This window comes from Bos indicus x Bos taurus, chromosome 10 (assembly GCF_003369695.1).
Source record: "Bos indicus x Bos taurus breed Angus x Brahman F1 hybrid chromosome 10, Bos_hybrid_MaternalHap_v2.0, whole genome shotgun sequence".
NCBI lineage: Eukaryota > Metazoa > Chordata > Mammalia > Artiodactyla > Bovidae > Bos > Bos indicus x Bos taurus.
Genome location: NC_040085.1, coordinates 29,584,578 through 29,605,010, shown reverse-complemented (window position 1 = coordinate 29,605,010; position 20,433 = coordinate 29,584,578). Strand labels below are relative to the sequence as shown.

At 41.6% G+C, this 20,433-nt stretch overlaps 1 protein-coding gene across 2 annotated transcripts in view; it reads right to left on the bottom strand.

The window, feature by feature from the left end:
• The window catches only part of EIF2AK4 (eukaryotic translation initiation factor 2 alpha kinase 4), a 97,156-nt gene that overhangs the window by 34,613 nt on the left and 42,110 nt on the right, over window positions 1-20,433 (bottom strand). For both annotated transcript variants that reach the window (XM_027553503.1, XM_027553504.1), the window contains exons 12-20: window positions 17,330-17,757; window positions 16,591-16,660; window positions 14,409-14,492; window positions 12,260-12,382; window positions 10,632-10,736; window positions 8,465-8,522; window positions 7,645-7,724; window positions 3,796-3,897; window positions 2,389-2,442 (exon numbers count right to left, since the gene is read on the bottom strand). In XM_027553503.1, the coding sequence (XP_027409304.1) occupies window positions 2,389-2,442; window positions 3,796-3,897; window positions 7,645-7,724; window positions 8,465-8,522; window positions 10,632-10,736; window positions 12,260-12,382; window positions 14,409-14,492; window positions 16,591-16,660; window positions 17,330-17,757 (1,104 nt within the window). The remainder of the gene's footprint in view (window positions 1-2,388; window positions 2,443-3,795; window positions 3,898-7,644; window positions 7,725-8,464; window positions 8,523-10,631; window positions 10,737-12,259; window positions 12,383-14,408; window positions 14,493-16,590; window positions 16,661-17,329; window positions 17,758-20,433) is intronic.

Sequence of the window (20,433 nt, the reverse complement as noted above, 5' to 3'; positions counted from 1 at the left end):
GAACCACACAAGATACAAGAACATAAAACAAGTTATTTTAGGTGCCCAATTTTAGTAGAAAATATAATGCTTAAGAGCTGCTGGAATCCCTAAATCAGTAGAAAACATCTTGTTTTTATGTTATCTGTATTCATACCATTCCCTTGAATTCTCTTCTGTTACTCATTTATTATACCTTCATAGCTACTACCTAATTAAGCAGGGAACTATTTGAATAAACTATAGTTCCCTGTTTAAACCTTTGAAAGGCCCCAGAATGATTCTGTAATTCTCTTGTTTATAAGGAGTTAGAGGAATACTTGAGATCAGAAAACCTCAATATAGATGAATCTCATTAAGCATCTTTAATTACATATCTTTAAAATATCCTCCCCCATAATCCTTAACCCTGGTTGAGGCTAGAATTAAAAACACAGATAATTATTTTTCATATAAAGAATGGAACTGATGTGATATAACTTTATGAATATATATGTTAAATTAAACTGGTAAAAATAATATCCTATTCAGCAAAATCGATAGTAATACTTAATTTCTGTATGTGGCAGTAACTGTTATACTCAGTCAATAAGCATTTTCTATGCTGCCTTCTTGCAGATAAAAAGCAACAATGTGATATGGAAGGCAGCAGCGGCAGTGGCTGTGGTGGTTAAGTTTACACAGTTTATATAAGGTTAAGTTTATATATGGTTTTATCTGGTTAAGTTTGTACAGCCCAAGTGCAAATGCTCCAGGGTGCCCAGTAAGTCCTTGTGCTAGGAGGACAATCACTGTCTTGAGAAATGGTATGTATAGTTGTGCTTATGTCTGCAGTTTAACTACAACACCACAGGAGCCACCATGTGGGAATACTGTATAAGACTGACCTCATTACAGGGAAATGCTATGATTTGAGTATTTATTTATGACACCCTAAAAAATACAGGGAACAACTCAGTTCAGATCAATGATAATAGCTAGTAAAAGGAGAAACACGACTCAATGTATTTTTTAATGTATGCTCAGTCACTCAGTCATGTCTGATTCTTTGCAACCCCATGGACTATAGCCTACCAGGCTCCTCTGTCCATTGGACTTCCCAGGCAAGAAAACTGGAGTGAGTGGCTGCTTCCTCCTCTAGGGGATCTTCCTGATGCAGGAATCAAAACTTGTGTCTTCTACACTGGCAGGCAGTTTCTTTACCACTGAGACACCTGGGAAGCCACTTTCTAATGGTTCTTCACTAATTCAACATTTGAGGCAGAATGGGTCCCTCGAACCATAAACAAATGTCATATGTTAAATGCTACCAAATTATAGGATGTTTGTACCAATATAAAATAAAGGATATTTAATATCTCTATTTTACAGGGGAGGAAAATTAGTCTAAAAAAGTTAAGTCCATCCAGATACAAAACCAATAATCAAAAAGTAGCAAATTAATGCAATATTCTAGCTAGGTTTCTGTTCTCAACATTAAAATTTAAATAAGGGATTCTGCCTTGATTATAATTGTTAAGAAATCAGTTTAAGGAGTAAACTTCTACATGACAAGAGTATTAACCATGGAAGGTTCCTCTAAGACAAACAGCCAGCACTAAGAAGAAAGGCACACCAGAAGCACTATAATAAATTCACTAATGATTATTCCTTCATATTAGCCAGATGCTAATAATTTACTCTGACATACATATACTATAGGGGCTTCCCAGGTTGCGCTAGTGGTAAATAACCTGCCTGCCAATGCAAGAGATTTAAGAGATATGGGTTCGATCCCTGGGTAGGGAAGATTCCTTGGAGGAGGGCATGGCAATCCACTCCAGTGCTCTTGCCTGGAAAACCCACAGAGAAGCCTGGCGGGCTACAGTCTATAGGGTAGCAAAGAGTCAGACACAACTAAAGCCAACTCAGCAGGCACGCGCGTGTACACACACACACATATATTTACAGTACGGGGGAAAATTATTTTGTTTAAATTACTGTACCATCTAACTGTCTAGTCTTCCCCTTTACAATATAAGCTACTTTAACCAATATAAGACAGGACAAAATTACAGTTTCAAAATGTATTTTCTTTTTCTTAAAGTTTCAAGCTTTATCTCAAACAATGAGCTGTAAGAGTGTTCTCTTTCTTCAATAGCTAAGCCAAAGGTCCAAACAGTACTTCAAAAGCATGAGGAATCACAAAAAAGAACCCTGTAGTTTGTTAATTTTTTATGCCAGCCCTTGGCATTTTTACAGTGTTTTTCAAGTCTAAATACATTTTAAGTACTCCATCTTTTGATACTTTCCCCCACGTTGTTCCCACGACACAAGAGAATGAGTGGCAGAAGATTACTAATTGAAGAAGAAAAATAGTAATTAAAACTCCAGAGTGAGAACACAGTAATTAAAGTATCAGAAAATTACCTGCTTTGTATGCTCCCCATCATCGAAGTCTTCTGGAAACTTAGGCGAAGTGGGCTAAAAAAAATATTGTATTCAAATCAGCAAGTGCTTGGCAAGCTGCCACATTTTCACAATAAAACGTGAAAGCATTTTATTCACCAGAGGTAAGAAAATCAAATAGAGAAATGAAAGTTTGCCAACAAGGGGAGATGGACAAGACACTCATCTTGAAATCCAATGTCCATCCTTCCAAGGACATACGTATTATTTTAACACTAACTTCACCCAAATGACAGCCTAGGTGACAGAAAGCACCTCGTTTGAGAACAAAGTATTTTACCATCTAATGGCTTCAGAGAAAGACAAGAGTAACCTTATTAAACAAACAAAGGTAAAAATACAAAATGGTCAACACAGAGTAAGAAAAAACCAACGTGAAAATCTCTACCCACCCCCTCAAACTTCTCACCTTTCTGGTAAATAAGACCTCAATCGTAACATTAACCTGGCAGTTGAGATATTCTTGAAATGAGGCAACAAACATGAATTTTAGACTAAAGAAAGGCACTTCACCAATGAAGAGCATTCCAAGTCAAGGCAAGGACACAGTAATCTCTTTGTTTCCTCTGATACATGATGAACACAGCTGCCCACGCTGTCCTGGCAGTTAAACTATCAAACTCCTTCCTGAGATACCTCACAGGGTATTCTTAGTCACACTGTATGTGATTAATACCAACAGACATGCATACTTGGTTCTGCTCTAGGAAGGAAGAGGAAGAGTCTTCATCTCTCTTACACAGGAATATGTGAATCTAAATCTTCCTCACTCTATTCTCCCCTCATCTTAATGCTGATGCCCATGGGCACCCTTGACTTCACACACTCCAACATTAGTCCCTTTTAGTTTGGGAAGAGGCAGGGATCAAACCCAAGAAGACTGAGGGAGATCTCATTGAGAAAAAAATTCAAGTGGCTGATTTTCACCCCAGACCCCACTTACCTTCTGGTCATAGTGGTATTCTTTAGGCATTATTATATCTGGTACATTCAGCTGGAACTTTTTAATTTCTAGATCTAAATATTTGCTATCCTTATAACCCCTTCCCACTGCTGTAACTATATTGATATTATGCAAAATTTTAAAATTCCTTTGTTTTAAAATCAAGAGGAAATCTCAAAATATTTTTAAAAAGGATTACCTAGCAATATCTCCCCAAATAAATCAATTTGGGGTAAGTTTCTTATCATTGTAAGTGCATAAGCCGAGATGAATTTCCATTTATTAGAAAACACAGAAAATTATAGCAGGACAACCTCTTTCTATATTATAAATAACAGATAAATACCCGGCACTGAATTCTAATGTCCATGCTAAGATTCAGGTTACTGGAAACAGAGGCACTAAATAAAACATCTGATACATACATCTCTGAGCTGGTTGAGAACAAAGATTCTTTCTGAGGCTGTGACCATGGGATGATAGGACATCTCAAAGAAGATAATCCCCAGGCTGAAGAGATCCACTTTCTGAGGAGGAAAAAGAATTACATTTAGAGCCTAGATATGAAAGCATAATCCAATAGGGAATTAGAGGATGAGCACTGTTAGATGGGATAATGTTCACCTAAGTGAAAAATAAACCATACGAGAAAAAATTCACTCTGTCCTATAAAAAAACAAACTTGTAAGTATAAAATATAGATGATATTTTTATATTTAGATGATAAAATATTTGGCATGACTTCAACATTTTTCTTAAAAGTTGATTGTAACTGGTTCAGCCCTACCCACAGACATAGATAACCCCTGGCCACACACTGAGAATAATTATTACAGAGCAAGGAGAACCGACATCTTGAAAAGAGTTAGCTTTGTATCTTTACAGGGCTTCTGCGGTGGTTCAGTGATAAAGAATCCACCTGCAATGCTGCAGATATGGAGACACAGATGCGTTCCCTGGGTTGGGAAGATTCCCTGGAATAGGAAATGGCAACCCACTGCAGTATTCTTGCCTGTAAAATCCCATGGACAGAGAAGCCTGGTGGGCTGCAATCTATGGGGACACAAAGAGTTACGACTGAGCAACTAAACAACATGACAACAAAACTGCATTTTTACTGATCATCTCAAAAGGAAAACACAGCACAATCTGCATCTGATAGCAAATATCAGCCACTGATTGCAAAGCCATACTGATGAGGACAGAAGCATAGCACAACAGAAAGATCGTGTGACAAATCCCCACAAAATATGGAAATACAAGGAAAAAAGGTAAGGCAAGTCAGTGCAGAGTCTCAGGTAGGCAGCTGCCAAGGGGAAGAGGATGTTCAGAAGGTCCTGTGCCTGTGACAGCCGAGCACAAAGAGGCCAAGGGTGAGACTGCTCATGGTACACTGCACGCAGGCACAGAAGCAGTTTCCAAGGAAAACTTGAATGCAGTTGGACTCAAGGATTAGTAGGAGAGCCTCTCCAACCAGTGACCTCCAAAGTCTTAAAAACAAACATTCATCCTGTCATTTCCTACACGTTAGCTGTAGAAAAACGTGGAATATACACAAAAGCACCAAGAATAAAATAGAAACCATCCATAACCCCACTGCCTAAAGAAATTTACAGTTGATGGCTAAGATATACCCATTTTGTGCCTTTTAAAAAAATATCTACACACACACGCACGCACGCACTAAAACTAGAACCACAGTGTCATCTGTAACTTTTATTCTCCTAACACAAAAGAATATTTTAATACTATAATATCATTCTTCTAAAACGTGATTTTAATGACATATTCAATTACATGGAAGCCCCATAATTTAACCAGTTCTCTACTTTTAAACACTTACAATTCCGCCCTGTTATAAACAATGCTGTGACAAGCCTCTTTCACACCAATCATTTTGGCTGTCCCTGGTTGTTTCCTTAGGATACATTTCAAAAGGTGGAAAAGTGCTAGGCCAAAATCCTTTCAAGGATTCCATTATCCTCTTGCAAGCTAAACTGGAATGGTGACACTGAAGGTGCCTCCCCCGCTCAGGGTGGGCATGTCCATCTCTACACGCCCTCACCTTGCCTCCACTCTGTCACTGCCTGGTGCTCCCCTGTCAGAATCAAAACCCACACTAGAGTTGCCACCACAAGCTTGAAAATACGCTTTGATGCAGACTGCCTGCCTCATGTATTTTAAAAATTTACCTCTATGGGTCTTGCCCTAAGTGATCTCAGCTGGGCTCAAGCTTTTAAATCCCATCTGTGTGCTGGTGACTCTCAAATTTATACCTCTGACTTTGACCTTTCTTCTGAACTTGAGTCTTGAGTCTTCAGCAGCAGACTGGACCTCTCCAATCGGATTTCTCATCTGGCATTTCCTTCTTAACGTGCCCCAGGCAGTTTTCTTTGCCATCCTCTCCTCTACCTCCCACGTCTTTCGTCAGGGTTCCTAGGCTCAGTCAACTACCTTTCCCCTAGCCGCTCCAGGTAGAAAGCTGAGTATTGTCCTGTTTCCCTTCCTTTTCCTCACCTAACACCCACTCCATTAGGAAAACCTGTCACGTTCCCTCCAACATGTATCTCATATCTGCACACTTCAGAGACATCACTTTGGCGACAAAGGCCCATCTAGTCAAAGCTATGGTTTTTCCTGTAGTCATGTACGGATGTGAGAGTTGGACCAGAAAGACGGCTGAGTGCCAAAGAGTTGATGCTTTCAAATTGTGGTGCTCGAATAGACTCTTGAGAGTCCCGTGGACAGCAAGGAGATCAAACCAGTCAATCCTAAAGGAAATCAACCCTGAATATTCATTGGATGCTGAAGCTGAAGTTCTAATACTTTGGCCACCTGATGTGAAGAGTTGATTCATTGGAAAAGATAATGATGCTGAGAAAGACTGAGGGCAGGAGGAAAAGGGGGTGAGAGAGGATGAGAGTGTTGGATGGCATCACTGACTCGATCGACATGAGTTTGAGCAAACTCTGGAGATAGTGAAGGACAGGGAAGCCTGGCGTGCTGCAGTGCATGGCGTTGCAAAAGTCAGACACGACTGAGCGACTAAACAGCAAACCTGGTCTCTACTGCCACCACTCCAGTCCTAGCTCAGCCGCCCCATTTGGATTTCTGTAAGGTGTCCGGCAGCAGGTGGAATGAACTCTCTCGCTCAAGATCCTTCAGGGCTGCCTCTGCTCACTCCTTATCATGGCCACGCGGGCCTGCATCACCTGACCCTGGCGATCCCCCCAGCTTTGCTTCGCGCCTCTTGCCCCCGTGGCTCACCTTGCTGTAGCCAGTCTGACCTTCTTTGTGATCTTCCTAAGTGCACCACGCCATGCCAGCTCTCACCCACGCTAACACACTTCTCTCTGAGGTGCTGTTTCCTCTGCTTATCCCTCTCCCCTCCGAGCCAAGCTCCAGGCCCCAACTCTTGTGATTTCTCCCTCTTTTCCTCTTTTGTCAGGATAGCCATCCTCTTGGGGAGGCTTTCTGTAATCAGTCAACCTAAAGACGATGCTCCTTATTGTCTTCTGGTCACTGGATCCCATTTCTTTTCTTCTTAGTTCTTACGTAGCTTGTGATTTAAGAATTTTTACTTGTTTGGTTCATCCATCAGTGGACAAGTCCCCTCAAGGCTGGAATAAGATGTCTTATTAGTTGATGGCCTTGTTCCCTGTGTTCCCAGGGCCTGGCCCAAGGCCAGTTAGTTCAAATCTTCTTTAGATGGACAGAAGGACTGTAAGCTCCTTGGCAGCAAGAGTGCCAGCTTCAGTCGCTGTCTTTGGGCATCACGTGTCCTACCTGGAACAGGCACTCAACAGATACATGATACAGACTTGGACAGCAAGGAGATCCAACCAGTCCATCCTAAAGGAAACCAGTCCTGGGTGTTCATTGGAAAGACTGATGCTGAAGCTGAAACTCCAATACTTTGGCCACCTGATGCGAAGAACTGACTCACTGGAAAAGACCCTGATGCTGGGAAAGATTGAAGGCAGGAGAAGAAGGGGACAACAGAGGATGAGATGGCTGGACTGTATAACCGACTCGATAGACATGAGTTTGAGCAAGCTCCAGGAGCTGGTGATAGACAGGGAAGCCTGGCATGCTGCAGTCCATGGGGTTGCAAATAGTCGGACATGACTGAGTGACTGAACTGAACTGACTGAATGTTTCCTGCTATCTCAGCTGGTAACTGAACCCCCAGTGCTGTGATCTTCATACTCTTTCTTTCCTCTTTCTCTCTCTCTCTCGATCTTTCCTTTTCCCCCCAAAGCTTCTTTTTTTACCTGGTTGTATGCAGATTTGGTGCTTCCTTGGACCTCAGGGCTTACATATAAAGCAGTGCCAACCATCCCAGTCAAATGACCTGCATGGAAGAAGGCAGGGAAAAGGTGTCTAATAACAGCACTTAGAGATAAGGCAAATTTTTATTAAAAAAAAAGTTTCTTAAGAGTGAGACACAGTCTGTTGACACTATTCACAGGAAGAAGCAGCATACATTTCACCAAGCTGTTAACCCTAAATCGTGGATGGCCGGCCACATACCTTGGCTCTGCTGTGGTAAAGGGGCAGTGTCAGGCAGGAGGATCTCAGACAGGCCAGGTCATGAGGTAATCTCCCATTACCACCTGGGGTCACAGTATAACTGCTTGCCCACAGAACCAAATTATTCTAATTGAAGCTCTAATTTCTTAAGAGTCCTTAAAAACAATCAATAAAGTGAAGAGGGGAAAAAAAGAATGTTCATAATTTTGTTAACTTAATGAATAATTATAATTTGCTTTAGAATAAAATCTTAACAAGTGAAAAACAGGCTTCAAATTGAGAAATTTTATATTGTATTGCATATTTAAAACTGTCCTGTTAAGTATTCTTATCACAAAATTGGTAATGATAGTAATAATAAGTAAGAGGGCAGGGAGAAACTTGGAGGTGATGGATATGATTATGGTGATGTTTTCTAAGTGTGCATGTACCTCGAAAGGCCTCAAAGTTGTATACATTACATATGTACAGCTTTTTGTATATTAAAAAAAAAAAGGGAAAAAAGGAAATTTTGTGGACTGCTTATTAACACATGAATTAAATACAAGTTTCTGGATTTACCTGAAGGGTCTGATTTAATCAAGTGATCTCCTGATGTGTCATCTTGTTTGCCGTCAGCCTAAAAATATAAGTAAGCCAAATATCAAATTAAAATGTTTATTCCACAGGAATGGATTATCATTTCTAAATGAAGACTGAATAAAAGATACTACAAAGAATCCAGGACAACTGTAATAATGCTTTTCTAAGCTATAAATTTTTTTAGTTCAGTTAGCCTACTAATGTAGGGCTCACTGGAAACCCAACGAGGTCAAGGAGAGGGGCAATTCACCACCTTGCCATGAAGACCTCCTTCATGGCAGAACCCCTTAAAGTTTACCAAAACTAATTTATTTTCATATTTCAAAACAGAATCTATTTACTGGAAAGAGTAAAAGAAGACTAATAACAATAAACTCACTTTCTAACTTTCCCACTGCTATTACTTTATCTGGATCAATTTTCACTCTTCTGTCCCAGAGGCTGGTCACCAAATGTATCCCTCCAGAGCTGCTAATACCTCTTAGGGAGCCTCACCTCCTCCACTACATCTGTGACAGTGCTGTCTTGCATTAACCCGAATCACTAGTTTTCTGTCATCACTCCATGGATTCCTGGTATAAGCACTGCCACGGATAACAACAGCTGTAACATTCTCAGAGCTGGGGACTGTTCCAGGGCTCACCTAAATTCTTATTTTAATTGTGGTGACAACTTTGAATTCGGTACTTACATTAGGCACATGTTTTAGAAAAGATACTAGGAAGTTAAACAACTTACCCAAGGTTTCTAGCCCAGGGCAGCGGGCATCCAGAGCTTGAGCTCTTATCTACTTCACGTGCATGTGCTCAGTTGCTCAGTTGTGTTGGACTCTTTGCGACCCCATGGACTGTAGCCTGCCAGGCTCCTTTGTCCATGGAATTTCCCAGGCAAGATACTGGAGTGAATTGCCATTTCCTTCTCCAGGGGATCTTCCCCACCCAGGGATCAAACTTGCATCTCCCTCGTTTTCTGCATTGGCAGGCAGATTCTTTACCACTGTGCCACCTGGGAAGGCCCCCTTATAGGGGAGGCCCTTATATACTAAAGGCCGACACACATAGACTAAATGTCTGTCTATAGACTAAAGCCGACAGACATAGACCGTCTGTAGACGAAAGCTGAGACCTCAAATTAAATTCGTTCGTTTGGTCTTAGCACTCTGAATTCGCTGCCATTCTGGTCAGGACCCAGTCCTTACTGTCCCCCTTCCACTCCCTCCCTCTCTGTACCTTCTAACATCACCTTCTAATTTGGGCCCTTTGGTCCTTCTCACCATTAATTTCTTCCTCTGACCACCCTTAGAATTAACTGTGTTTACCACAGACTTTGGTGCCTTAAGCTCTGGCTCATGATGTTAAGTAAAATTCTTCCCCTAGTATTCAATCACCTCCAAGAATCCCCAACCTTAAGCCATCTTCTTTCATGGCTCCCCTACACCCTCATAGTTTCAACAAACCAGACAACAGGCTGGCCTTCGACAGTCATGTCTGCTCACCCTAGGGCCTTTGCTTACGCCGTTCTTTTTCTCTGGAACCCCTGACTCTGGTGTCACTAGGCCCTGCCCTCGATCCCAGCCTACTGGACTCCCACCTGTCCTTTCAGGCCCATCTGAAATGCTCTTTTCTCTATACAGTGTTTCTTTATTCTCAAAAACATATGTAAATTTTCAGTCTTTTAATCTTATATGACTATTTCGCTCACATTGTTTTAGCTTTGTTTGTTAAACTACAATGTTGTGAATAACATTAATACTTTCTGACTTATGCTGTCTAGAACTCATTCTCCTGATGTTTCATGGGTTTTGAGTCTTATTTCCTTAAGTTAAAAGTCCCTGGAGTGTAAAACATCTTGCCCAGTGTCTGGCATGGTAGACCAAAATACCAAATCATTTCATAAAGTATTATATGCCTTTGCCCTAAACATCACCCACAAACTCATAATTGTATGTCTCTCAAGTGGAATGCACTCAGTAAAACATATTCACAATCTCAAAGTCTGCAAGATAATTTGCAGCCACCCCTTCAGGCTTGTATACGTCCTGGGCATCACACAGCAGAGTTCAGGGAACTCATGAGAATGTTAGAAGACAGGATAATCAAGGCACATGCATTCGTTTTTAGGCACACTTGAATAAAAAAATACTCACAGCAAAGGCTAGATGGTCGGTGGCCAAACCAAAATCACCTATTTTGACATGGTCATCAGAATCCAAAAAAATGTTGACAGGCTTCAAATCTCGGTGAATCATTCCCTGATGGAAGAGAGTAAAGAAACCAACAATATTTTTTCCTAAGAACAGCTTATATCATTCCTGTTTCCTTGTTTTAAAGGACAACCTAGTGATAAAAATCGGATGAGGCCGTCTTCTGCAGACCATGCTAGTCTAGGCTGTCTGGCCTCTGTAATGTCTCCCAACTGCCTTTGCCACCCTCTCCCAGTCAACCTGCTGGTGGTCCTGATCAGGTCTGATCCAAACGGTTCCCTTCGGCATCCCTCTGTCAGACTTTCAATGATCTTTCTCTCTGCTGCATCATGTCTCCCTGTTCTGGTCAGGGAGAAAAACACCATGTTCATTTCTTCCTCTATTTATAAACTGCTGCTGCTGCTGCTGCTGCTAAGTCACTTCAGTCGTGTCCGACTCTGTGCGACCCCATAGACCGCAGCCCACTAGGCTCCTCCGTCCCTGGGATTCTCCAGGCAAGAACACTGGAGTGGGTTGCCATTTCCTTCTCCAATGCATGAAAGTGGAAAGTGAAAGGGAAGTCGCTCACTCGTGTCCGACTCTTAGAGACCCCATGGACTGCAGCCCACCAGGCTCCTCCGTCCATGGGAGTTTCCAGGCAAGAGTACTGGAGTGGGTCTGTAAATTAGAGTCCTGGTCTTTCAGTATAAATATAGTACAGTATAAACATTTTAGGGTTAAAGAAACTTGAGGCACAGGGAAAAAAAAACATTTATGCTAATGCATTAGAGAATCTCATGTTTAAAATGTAAGCTGCGTTTCATCCTGAAGCTAGGTCCATTAGCATTTACATCATGATGACAATTTCTAGTTTTAAAGTGACATTTTATACACCTGGCAAGCTATGTTCTCAGTCTCCTCTCTGCTCTTGCTAGATGACTTTCTGGAAGGGCAGCACTGAGTCAGAATCACACACCTTGGCATGAATCAATCATACTCTCACTTTCTCTAAACCACTCAGGGAAGCCTCCTCACCTTCCATATTTGTTTGAATATTTCCACCTAACCCAGAGGCTGGCAGACTTTTTCTGTAAAGGGTCAGATAATAAATCTTTCAGGTTTTATGGGCCACACAGGCTCTGCTACAACTACCTACTGTACAGCAGCAGCACAAGCACAGCCACAGGCATCACATAAGCTGTCGCGGCCAGGATGCAGCATAACGTGACTAAGGGACACACGCTTGAACTTCACAGGATTTTCAGGTGTCATGAGATATTACCCTTCTTTCGATCTTTTTTACAACCACTTAAAACTGTAAAAGCCGTCCTTAGCTCACAGGATGAACACAAGTGGCGAGGGCTCCTGCGCCATAATTTGCTGACCCCTGTCCTATCCTTCAGTGTTTTCTCTGAACTGAGAGGTTTTATGCTATTTTCTTACCTTTTGGTATGTTCTATTTCCTGTAAAAATAGATTTATTTCAAAATACCCATAATTTTCCCTCTATTTCAGTTTTTCTCAAGTTTCATATTTACTTTTGTTATAAATTTTATGTGAAGTATTTCAGATGTGAAATGGTGCCAAGCTTACTTTCTCATGGATATAAGCCAATCCATCCAGAATCTCTCGGAAAAGCCTCCAGAGCCTGACGGTGTCTCGATACAGTCCCTGGTCAATGGTGTCTCGTAAAGTGCTCTTCTCACAGTACTCCATCTATAGATAAGAACGAACCAGGCAGGATTTGATGACAGTTTCAGTCAAGGAGAACAATGGCAATTAGTGTAATCCTGTATTTTAAAACACGTACCACAGATTTTAAGTACTTATAGGAAAGGCTTATCTTTTTTTAATTAAAAAAGAAACCAACAGTGTTAAAAAAAAAAACAAACTGGGGGGAAGAAGCATACTCTTAGCACGCCAACAAAATCATTCTTATTTTTCATATTATTGTTTATTAAAAAATAAAGACTTTAAAAGCCTTGTCACAAGTAATACGAAAACAGTTAGAATTATATAAAATTTTATTTAGTTTTACAAGATCATTTCCAAGCCCACATTTTCAAGAAGGGCTAATTAGTAATTCAATGATGTCACTAGCTTCTCTCATCTGTACATTAAATTAATGACAACGGCCTTCAAGTCTAGAGTAAAACTCTGTAAATATCCAAATATTCAAGAAAGGGCTCTATCTCATCCTGCTTGACTGTATTAATCTGTCAGAAAACAAGGCAATGTCATTTAAGTCCTAGATCAACATATAGCATTTGATTTATGAAACTAGACTGTATGTTTCAAACTAGCATCAAAGTTGAGATTTCTCATGAAGGATTTTTTTGTTGTTGCTTTTAAAGAGAGGAACATGTCATTTTAAAAGAGAGAAATACCCTCCCAGGCTCAGAATGATATCTACAAATTCTGACTTGTCTTCCAGAGGGCCTCTGCCTCCCACACCATGCTGGTACCTGCACTTCACACACCTCCCTTACACACTTTCGCCTCACTGTAACTCTTTAGAGAGTACCTGGAATGGAGAAGCTACTCAATAGTTAGCAGTTTGGGAAACAAACATTTTACCATGAGTGTGAGTGATTTATGTTAGGAAAAACCTAAAACCAGCTGCAACTTCTGTAAAGTAGCCACCTAACTAACCTCTTTTGAAACATTACACTGTCTGAGGGTTCCTTCTTTGGCATAGTACTGAATCTCACATTTAAAGATCTGCCTCTTGCAGATGTGATTGAAAACACTAATAATGACCCACAGCCCTGTTCTCTTGGGCCAGAGGCACGTTTTCCTCTTTGGTTTGTGGCTGTCCCTCTGCTGGCAGGCTCCCACTGTCCAGAATGTGGCCCTTGGGAGAGGGAGCAGGACAAAGCCTATAGGCTTACCTTTAGCAATGCCTCACTGGAGCTGGTTCTCCTATCCCTCAGGGGTTCCAGGACAAGCCACTTTCCTAAAGCCAGGCTGGTGTGTCTTCTGTGCACACGAGGATGTTATATGCCTCGTAACTTACTTGCCCAGATTTAACTTGTTAGACAAAACAGAATTTCTGTACGTGTGCAGTCAAGCGCCTGTGGCCTCGGGTATGGTTCTAATTACTTTACACACATTACTATGTTTATTCCTCACAAGTCATTAGTTCAGTTCAGTTCAGTTGTGTCCGACTCTTTGTGACCCCATGGACTGTAGCCCGCCAGGCTCCTCCGTCCATGGGATTCTCCAGGCAAGAATACTGGAGTGGGTTGCCATTTCCTTCTCCAGGGGAATCTTCCCAACCCAGGGATTGAACCCAGGTCTCCCGCACTGCAGGCAGACGCTTTAACCTCTGAGCTACCAGGGAAGCCAAATCATTAAGGTACCTGCTATTATTTAATTTATAAGTGATTCAATTAAATTACAGGTGATTAAATGTCCCAGCGTCCTGGGACACGGGATGCTGAAGAACTTTGCCTGAGCTCACATAGCTGTGACTGGTGGATCCAGGATGTGAACTTCCACAATCCAGGTGAGCTTAGAACTGGAAACCACTGCCTTATGCTGTCTGTTGCTCTGGTACCAGAGAGCTCGGGTTCAAGGCTGATGGAAAGGGCCTCCATTCTGCAATCCTCTCTGGCCAGTTCATCCCTGGCAGTGCTGCTGAGCCCTCTTCTGCTCGCTCTCTTACTCTCATCTCCCAAAACCTACTCACCAGCAACTGCTGGGAGTTGCTGAGTCACTGAGCTGTGTGCCAGGGCCTCACCTGGATGTAGAGGTAGTGCACAGCCTCGGTGGTTGCTGGTGGCTCACTTTCATGACAACTGTTCTTTCCATTGCAGTCTTCATCCTAACACAAGAGGAACACGAGAGAGCTCAAAACGAGGCTGAAATGAAACAAGGTCATTACTGTCACCAAGTCGTCTATGCTCACCCTACCACATACCCGGCCATCATGCTGCCCTGGAGGGTAGGTCAGTGAGCAGAACAACCACTGTCCTTTTTGATGCTCACTGCACTTAACAGGCAACTTTGCCAATACCAGAATCTAACGCATAGTTTATAGGTCTGTTACTGTACAGGACAATGAAAGGGACAACAGGAAATAGGTATTAAAGGTGCACAATCCAAAGAAAGATTCGAAGTCAATTTCTTCTTACCACTGATATCTTCCTACGGGTAAGAAGGGGTAGAATGTATACAGGTTTATATTTTAAGGCTACAGTTTTACTGGAATGTCACTTTTGATGGTAGGCTTACTTTGGAAACAGAAGATGAGAAATCCATCTTTAGCTAAAACAATTTAAATATGATCATGTTACCAAATGGGACACTGCCCTTGGCTATAGCACTAAAGAACCACCACCCAGCTGCCACTAAGGGTGACCAATCCCCCACACCACTTTTTCACATGGTTGTCCCCTACAGCTATTTTTCTAACTCATGTCCCTTCAAAAAAAAAGTCTTTCTTCTTCTAAAAGACATAGTACTCTTTCCTACCCCCAAGTATGAAAAAATATTAGGTAGGATTTGACTGGTTCTGATTTGCATTTTTTTGTGTGGAAACATTTTTCAATGTTTTATTTATTAAAGGAAAAATAACCTGTTATGGAAACAATGAAGTTCTACTCTTTTTTTTTGTGGGGGGGAGTGGGTGGAGGTGGATCTTAGTTTCTTGACCAGGGATTGAATACGCCCCTCAGCAGTAAAAGCTCAGAGTCCTAACCACTGAATCACCAGGGAATTCTCCAAATTCTACTCTTCAATTATTTATTTATTCTAGGGATTATCTGTAGAAAATTGTTAATCTCTTAGAGGCCTCTACCCATCAATTAGAGTGCCCCATGGGATATCTCACTTACTTGAGCAAAGCCAGAATTGTAAATTTGGTGCCCCCATAATAATTAAATGCATAACTAATACTAAAACCAAAGCAGTTAGCTTAGACTACTTATGCTGTTATTCCTTAAACTTCCTCAGGGGTTTAAGGGGGATTTTAATAGAAAAGAGAAGTACTTACAAAAAATGCTGGCTAATGCATTCAAACTTCATTCAGACCAATTTAACTGCTTATCTAAGAGAGTCTATGTGTAGACTTCCCTTTATCTACTGTGAATGCATCCTGCTTGTAACAATTTTTATTTTTGGTAATAAAGTCACTGTATCCAGTCCCCAGCTACAGAAGCTTTCTCTAGCAACTACTGACAGCTCTAGAGATCACAAAGCCTCACCCTGAACTCCAAGTCATCAGCACCGAGGGCCTCTGATGGCCTGGGTGGAGGAAGACACAAAACTGAGTGGGGTCCAAGGCTTAAAGCAGTGTTTTCAAATCTTTCAGACCATGTTGTATTTTACGATACCATAAGAGACAAGTTCTGTGAACAGTTTACTTTTAGTAGTGGTATGCATTTGGCATTCTATACTCCTCTATATAGCACTGAAAATAAAATGAACCTGGTTGTAATCCTTGAAACTGATTTTATAACCTGTTACAGGATCATGACCTACAGTGTTAAAACACTGCTCTAGAGGATGAGAGTAAATCATCAAGATTAACTGATGTGAGAGAGACCCACATAACTCCACAATTAGGCTGTTTATTTCCCCAAATAATTTGCATTCAACCCTCATTCCCAACCACATAATGTTTCCCCAAGTCCTCTAGGAAATGGTTTTCACTAAAAGCAAAGCAAAACAAAAAACTCAGCATGTCAATTTATTCCCTTCTTCTAAAAGCAGGCATGTTTTATTTTGTGGATTAATTAAGACATATAAGTAATCACATGGGTAGCATATTTTAAATAATCGTGCTTTTTAAATTGACAGTTTCTATATTTGCATGTCAGATTAAGGCTTTACTATTTTACTTGAGGTGTATAATGTCAAACATTTGCTATGTCCCCATCCCATGAAGAATAAAATAGTATCACTTCCATTTATATATTTACCTGATTCTGGCTTTTACTGTTCTCATCTTCATTGTCAAAGATGATATCACTGTCAGAATCTGAAGCAGGTCTTAAAAAGAGAATTAGAGAAAGACTAAAGAAACCAAATTCCCTGTTATATATAATTCAATAGCTAGAGGTCATAATAAACTGCATCCAATCAGATACAATGAAATAAAACTAGGAATGTAAATAACTAGGATGGATTCTGAGATGAATTAAACTTTATTTTAGGACCATTAATTATTGGTTCTGAATTGGAGAAGGAAATGGCAACCTACTCCAGTATTCTTGCCTGGAGAATCCCAGGGACAGAGGAGCCTAGTGGGCTGCCGTCTATGGGATCACACAGAGTCAGACACGACTGGAGAGACTTAGCAGCAGCAGCAGCAGCAGCAACCGTTTTTAGAACTGCAGTAGGCCCCATATCAAGACTCCAAATTAGTTCCTTTATTTCCAGAGTTAGAAGCTAAAAAGAATACTCTTAAAAATCCTATTAAATGTATTAAAAAGAATTGGAAGACGTTTCTACTTTTCCTTCTTTCAGGACTTGAGTTCTGGAGATCTCTTGAAGATAGCAGGTGGTATAAAAAAAATCTTAGGACCTAATTTGGTTCCTCTCTAAAATAAGTTCCATGTACATGTATCCCCACATGGTCTACAGGACTGTATTTCCCACCTAGTCCCCCTTCCCCTGCCTGGGCCTGGCAGGGAGGCAGGATGCGCAGGGAGCTCTTACAGGAAGGACTGTGAGAAGACGCCCTGCTCCTCGTCGTCGTCCTCGTCGCTGCTGGAGTCTGGGCCGGCGGCGGGGAAGCGGGTGCTGGCCGAGCGCTCGCCTGACGTGCTCCATTCCACCGAGCTGCTGAGGATGGGCGGCGGCGCGGCCGCCTCCACACTGCCCGGGCCGTCCGGGTCGCTGTCGCCCGCTGGCTGGGCTAAGGCTTGCCCGTCCTGGGCCTGGGGCCCCGAGTTCGGGGGTGGAGTCGCCGGGCACGCCGGCCGCTCATGTCTCTCGATCCAGGCATTGTAGTAACGCACGATGTTCTCATGGTGGAGGCGCGACAGCAGCGTCACCTCGCCCTTGATCCTGCGGAAGTGCCTGCTGGCCGGGTTGATGGGGATGCGCTTCACCGCATAGCAGCAGCCGTCCAGCTTGTTCTGCACCTGCCGCGCGGAACGGAAGGAAGAGGGGTCCAGCAGGTCAGCCACTCGGAACCGCACATGGATTGGCATTCCTACTGCACCAGCCCGCCCCTCGCAAGGGGAACCCCTTAGCCAGAATCCACAGCTACAGTCGAGGACCACACATCTGAAGCTCTTAGGCTGAACAAAGTTGTGACTGCCAAAAACTTAGAAAATATCTCACCCCAAGCTAGATATATTTAGCTTGCTAGGAGACTCTGAGGAAAAACATAATATCCATTTTACCGTATTAGCCTTTTTTTGGCGGGGGAAGGGGCTGGCGCACACCATGGCAGGCAGGATTCTTGGCACCGGGGATGGAATATATACTCCCTGCAGTAGAAGCATGGAGTCCTAACCACTGGACTACTCGGGAATTCATAATCTTCATTTTAATTTATTCACAATTACATCCCTGCCTTGCCAATATCACATCTGCTATCTACATTTCCAAATAAGCCTTGTTGCTTTTCCAACTTTGTTTTTAAAAAACTATTTTATAAACTCAGTATAAAGTTTTAGAAGTTGATTTTAGTTTCTTTCCAATGTTTTTTTTTACACTTAAAGTCACTAAAAACAAAGTAAACTCCAATAGTTTTAACAGACCTGCATGCAAATTCTAAACATCAGCTTATAAAGAATTTGGGCAAATGACAACTGCCTTGAAACTCATTTTTTTAAACTATAAAATGGAACTTATACCACTGTCCTTACCTCAAAGGTGACTGAAGATTAAATGAAGTGATGTGAGTGAAGCGCCTGTATCAAGGCCTCACAGAGAAAAGTGTTCAGTAAATATTAATAAAAGTAACTGGCAATAACACATTTACTGCCCATTGATTTTTATTACTAGATTGAAGATTTACAATTGATGTTATGTAGGGACTAGAACAATACAATTAAGAATAAAAGAAAAATACAAGAAAACATTTCAAAGGCAAATCTCCATATATTACATAGAGGCATCCTTACTCTGGGCAGTTTCACTATGCAATTGAATTGACTGAAGAATTTTATTCAAAATTTTGTTTCTGAACATTCCAATCCCAACCATGCAGGTCAACTAAAGTGATAAAAACTAACAACTTGCCCATAGCAGAAGGAAAAACTAGTTGGTTACAAAAGATAGCATCATTCTCTTGCTTGGCTCATGGGCTTCAATTTTCTATACCAAAACTACTTTTAGGAATGAGAAAGGAACACTATAAAAATGAGTTTCAGATTATCTTTTTTGGGGGTATGAAAACAGTGGTACAAAAGATGTTTTTTAGTAAAATAGGTCAGTCTGAATGCTGGTTGATATCTCTTAGTGATGCATGTAACCTCAGGCAAATGAAATAACTTCTCTGAGCCTCAGTTCCCTCATCTGGGAAATGGGATAATATCTATTCTATAAGAACATCACAAGATTAAAAGACAAGGTTTGTGAGCCACCTACCACAAGCCTCACGTAGGGAATGTGCACTCCAAAAATGACAGCCCTTTTACTGCCATGTTAATAGAGAGGAGGATGGTGGGAAGTTTTGGCACTTTCAACCTTATGTCTCAGTATATATCACACATACCACCTATGTAACCAAGCAGGGCTCCATAGGGCCTTCCCGGGATAAATCAGCCACGATGTGCCCAGCCTGCCTCTTGTTTGTAGAAAAGCTTTAGTCTCCCAGGTCTCTCCTGAGTCACAAAAGGCTGCTCAATAATGACTGAAAGAATGTGAACGCAGAGTGACCAAAAAATAGTAGTTGGGCCAGGGGAACTGGAACGATTTAAAAAGTGAATCAGCCATAGAGCAGTCACAGAATCTTTAGTTCTTTCCTGAAGGACATAGATAACAGTGTCTGAAGCACATTCTTGAATTGTTTTACAGATAATAAAACCCCCACCAGATGGAAGAAACTAACTGCCTGATGAGCATGAGCATGTCGCCCCCCAGACCAGGTGGAGTCCAAGGACTTCAGATGTTAAGTCCTGTGACACCACCCTGTTACCATGTCAATCAGAGATCTGTCCATGAACTGATCACTCACCCTACTGTTCTTTCACCTTGCCAATAGAAAGCTGCTTCCCTGGAATCCATTGAGCAGTTTGGGTCTCTTGGGCATTAGCTACCCTTACTCTTTGCTCGGTGCCTGCACTTTTCCTCACTAAATCCTGGTGTTAGTAGATTGGCTCTACTGAGAGTGGGTGAGTTGACCCAAGTTTGGTCTGGTAACACTGTGAGTCACTGGCTGTGGTGTGGGGCCCGGTACACTGGAACTCTTAGGAATTCATTTATTAAAATGCTGAGGTGCATGAACAGTAACGGCTCCAATTGCTAATGAAATTCTAGACTTCCGAGCAGAAAGCCCTACCTTAACCTGAAAATAGGGATGGGGTGTGAGGGCTGTGAGGTTCTCATAGTGAGAAACCATAGGAAAAACACGGGGCTTAAATTACTAAAATGTTTTTGTTATATGAGTTTACTAATCACTCCAGAAGGTAGTGAAGGATAGGAAAGCCTGGCGTGCTACAGTCCATGGGGCTGCAAAGAGTCGGACACAATTTACCAACTGAACAACAACAACAATAATCATTTTTAAGTACTTATAAGGAAATGAAGTTTGATCATGTTTTGCATTGAAGTATCTAAATATTAAGAAGTTAAAGAAGCAGATCAAA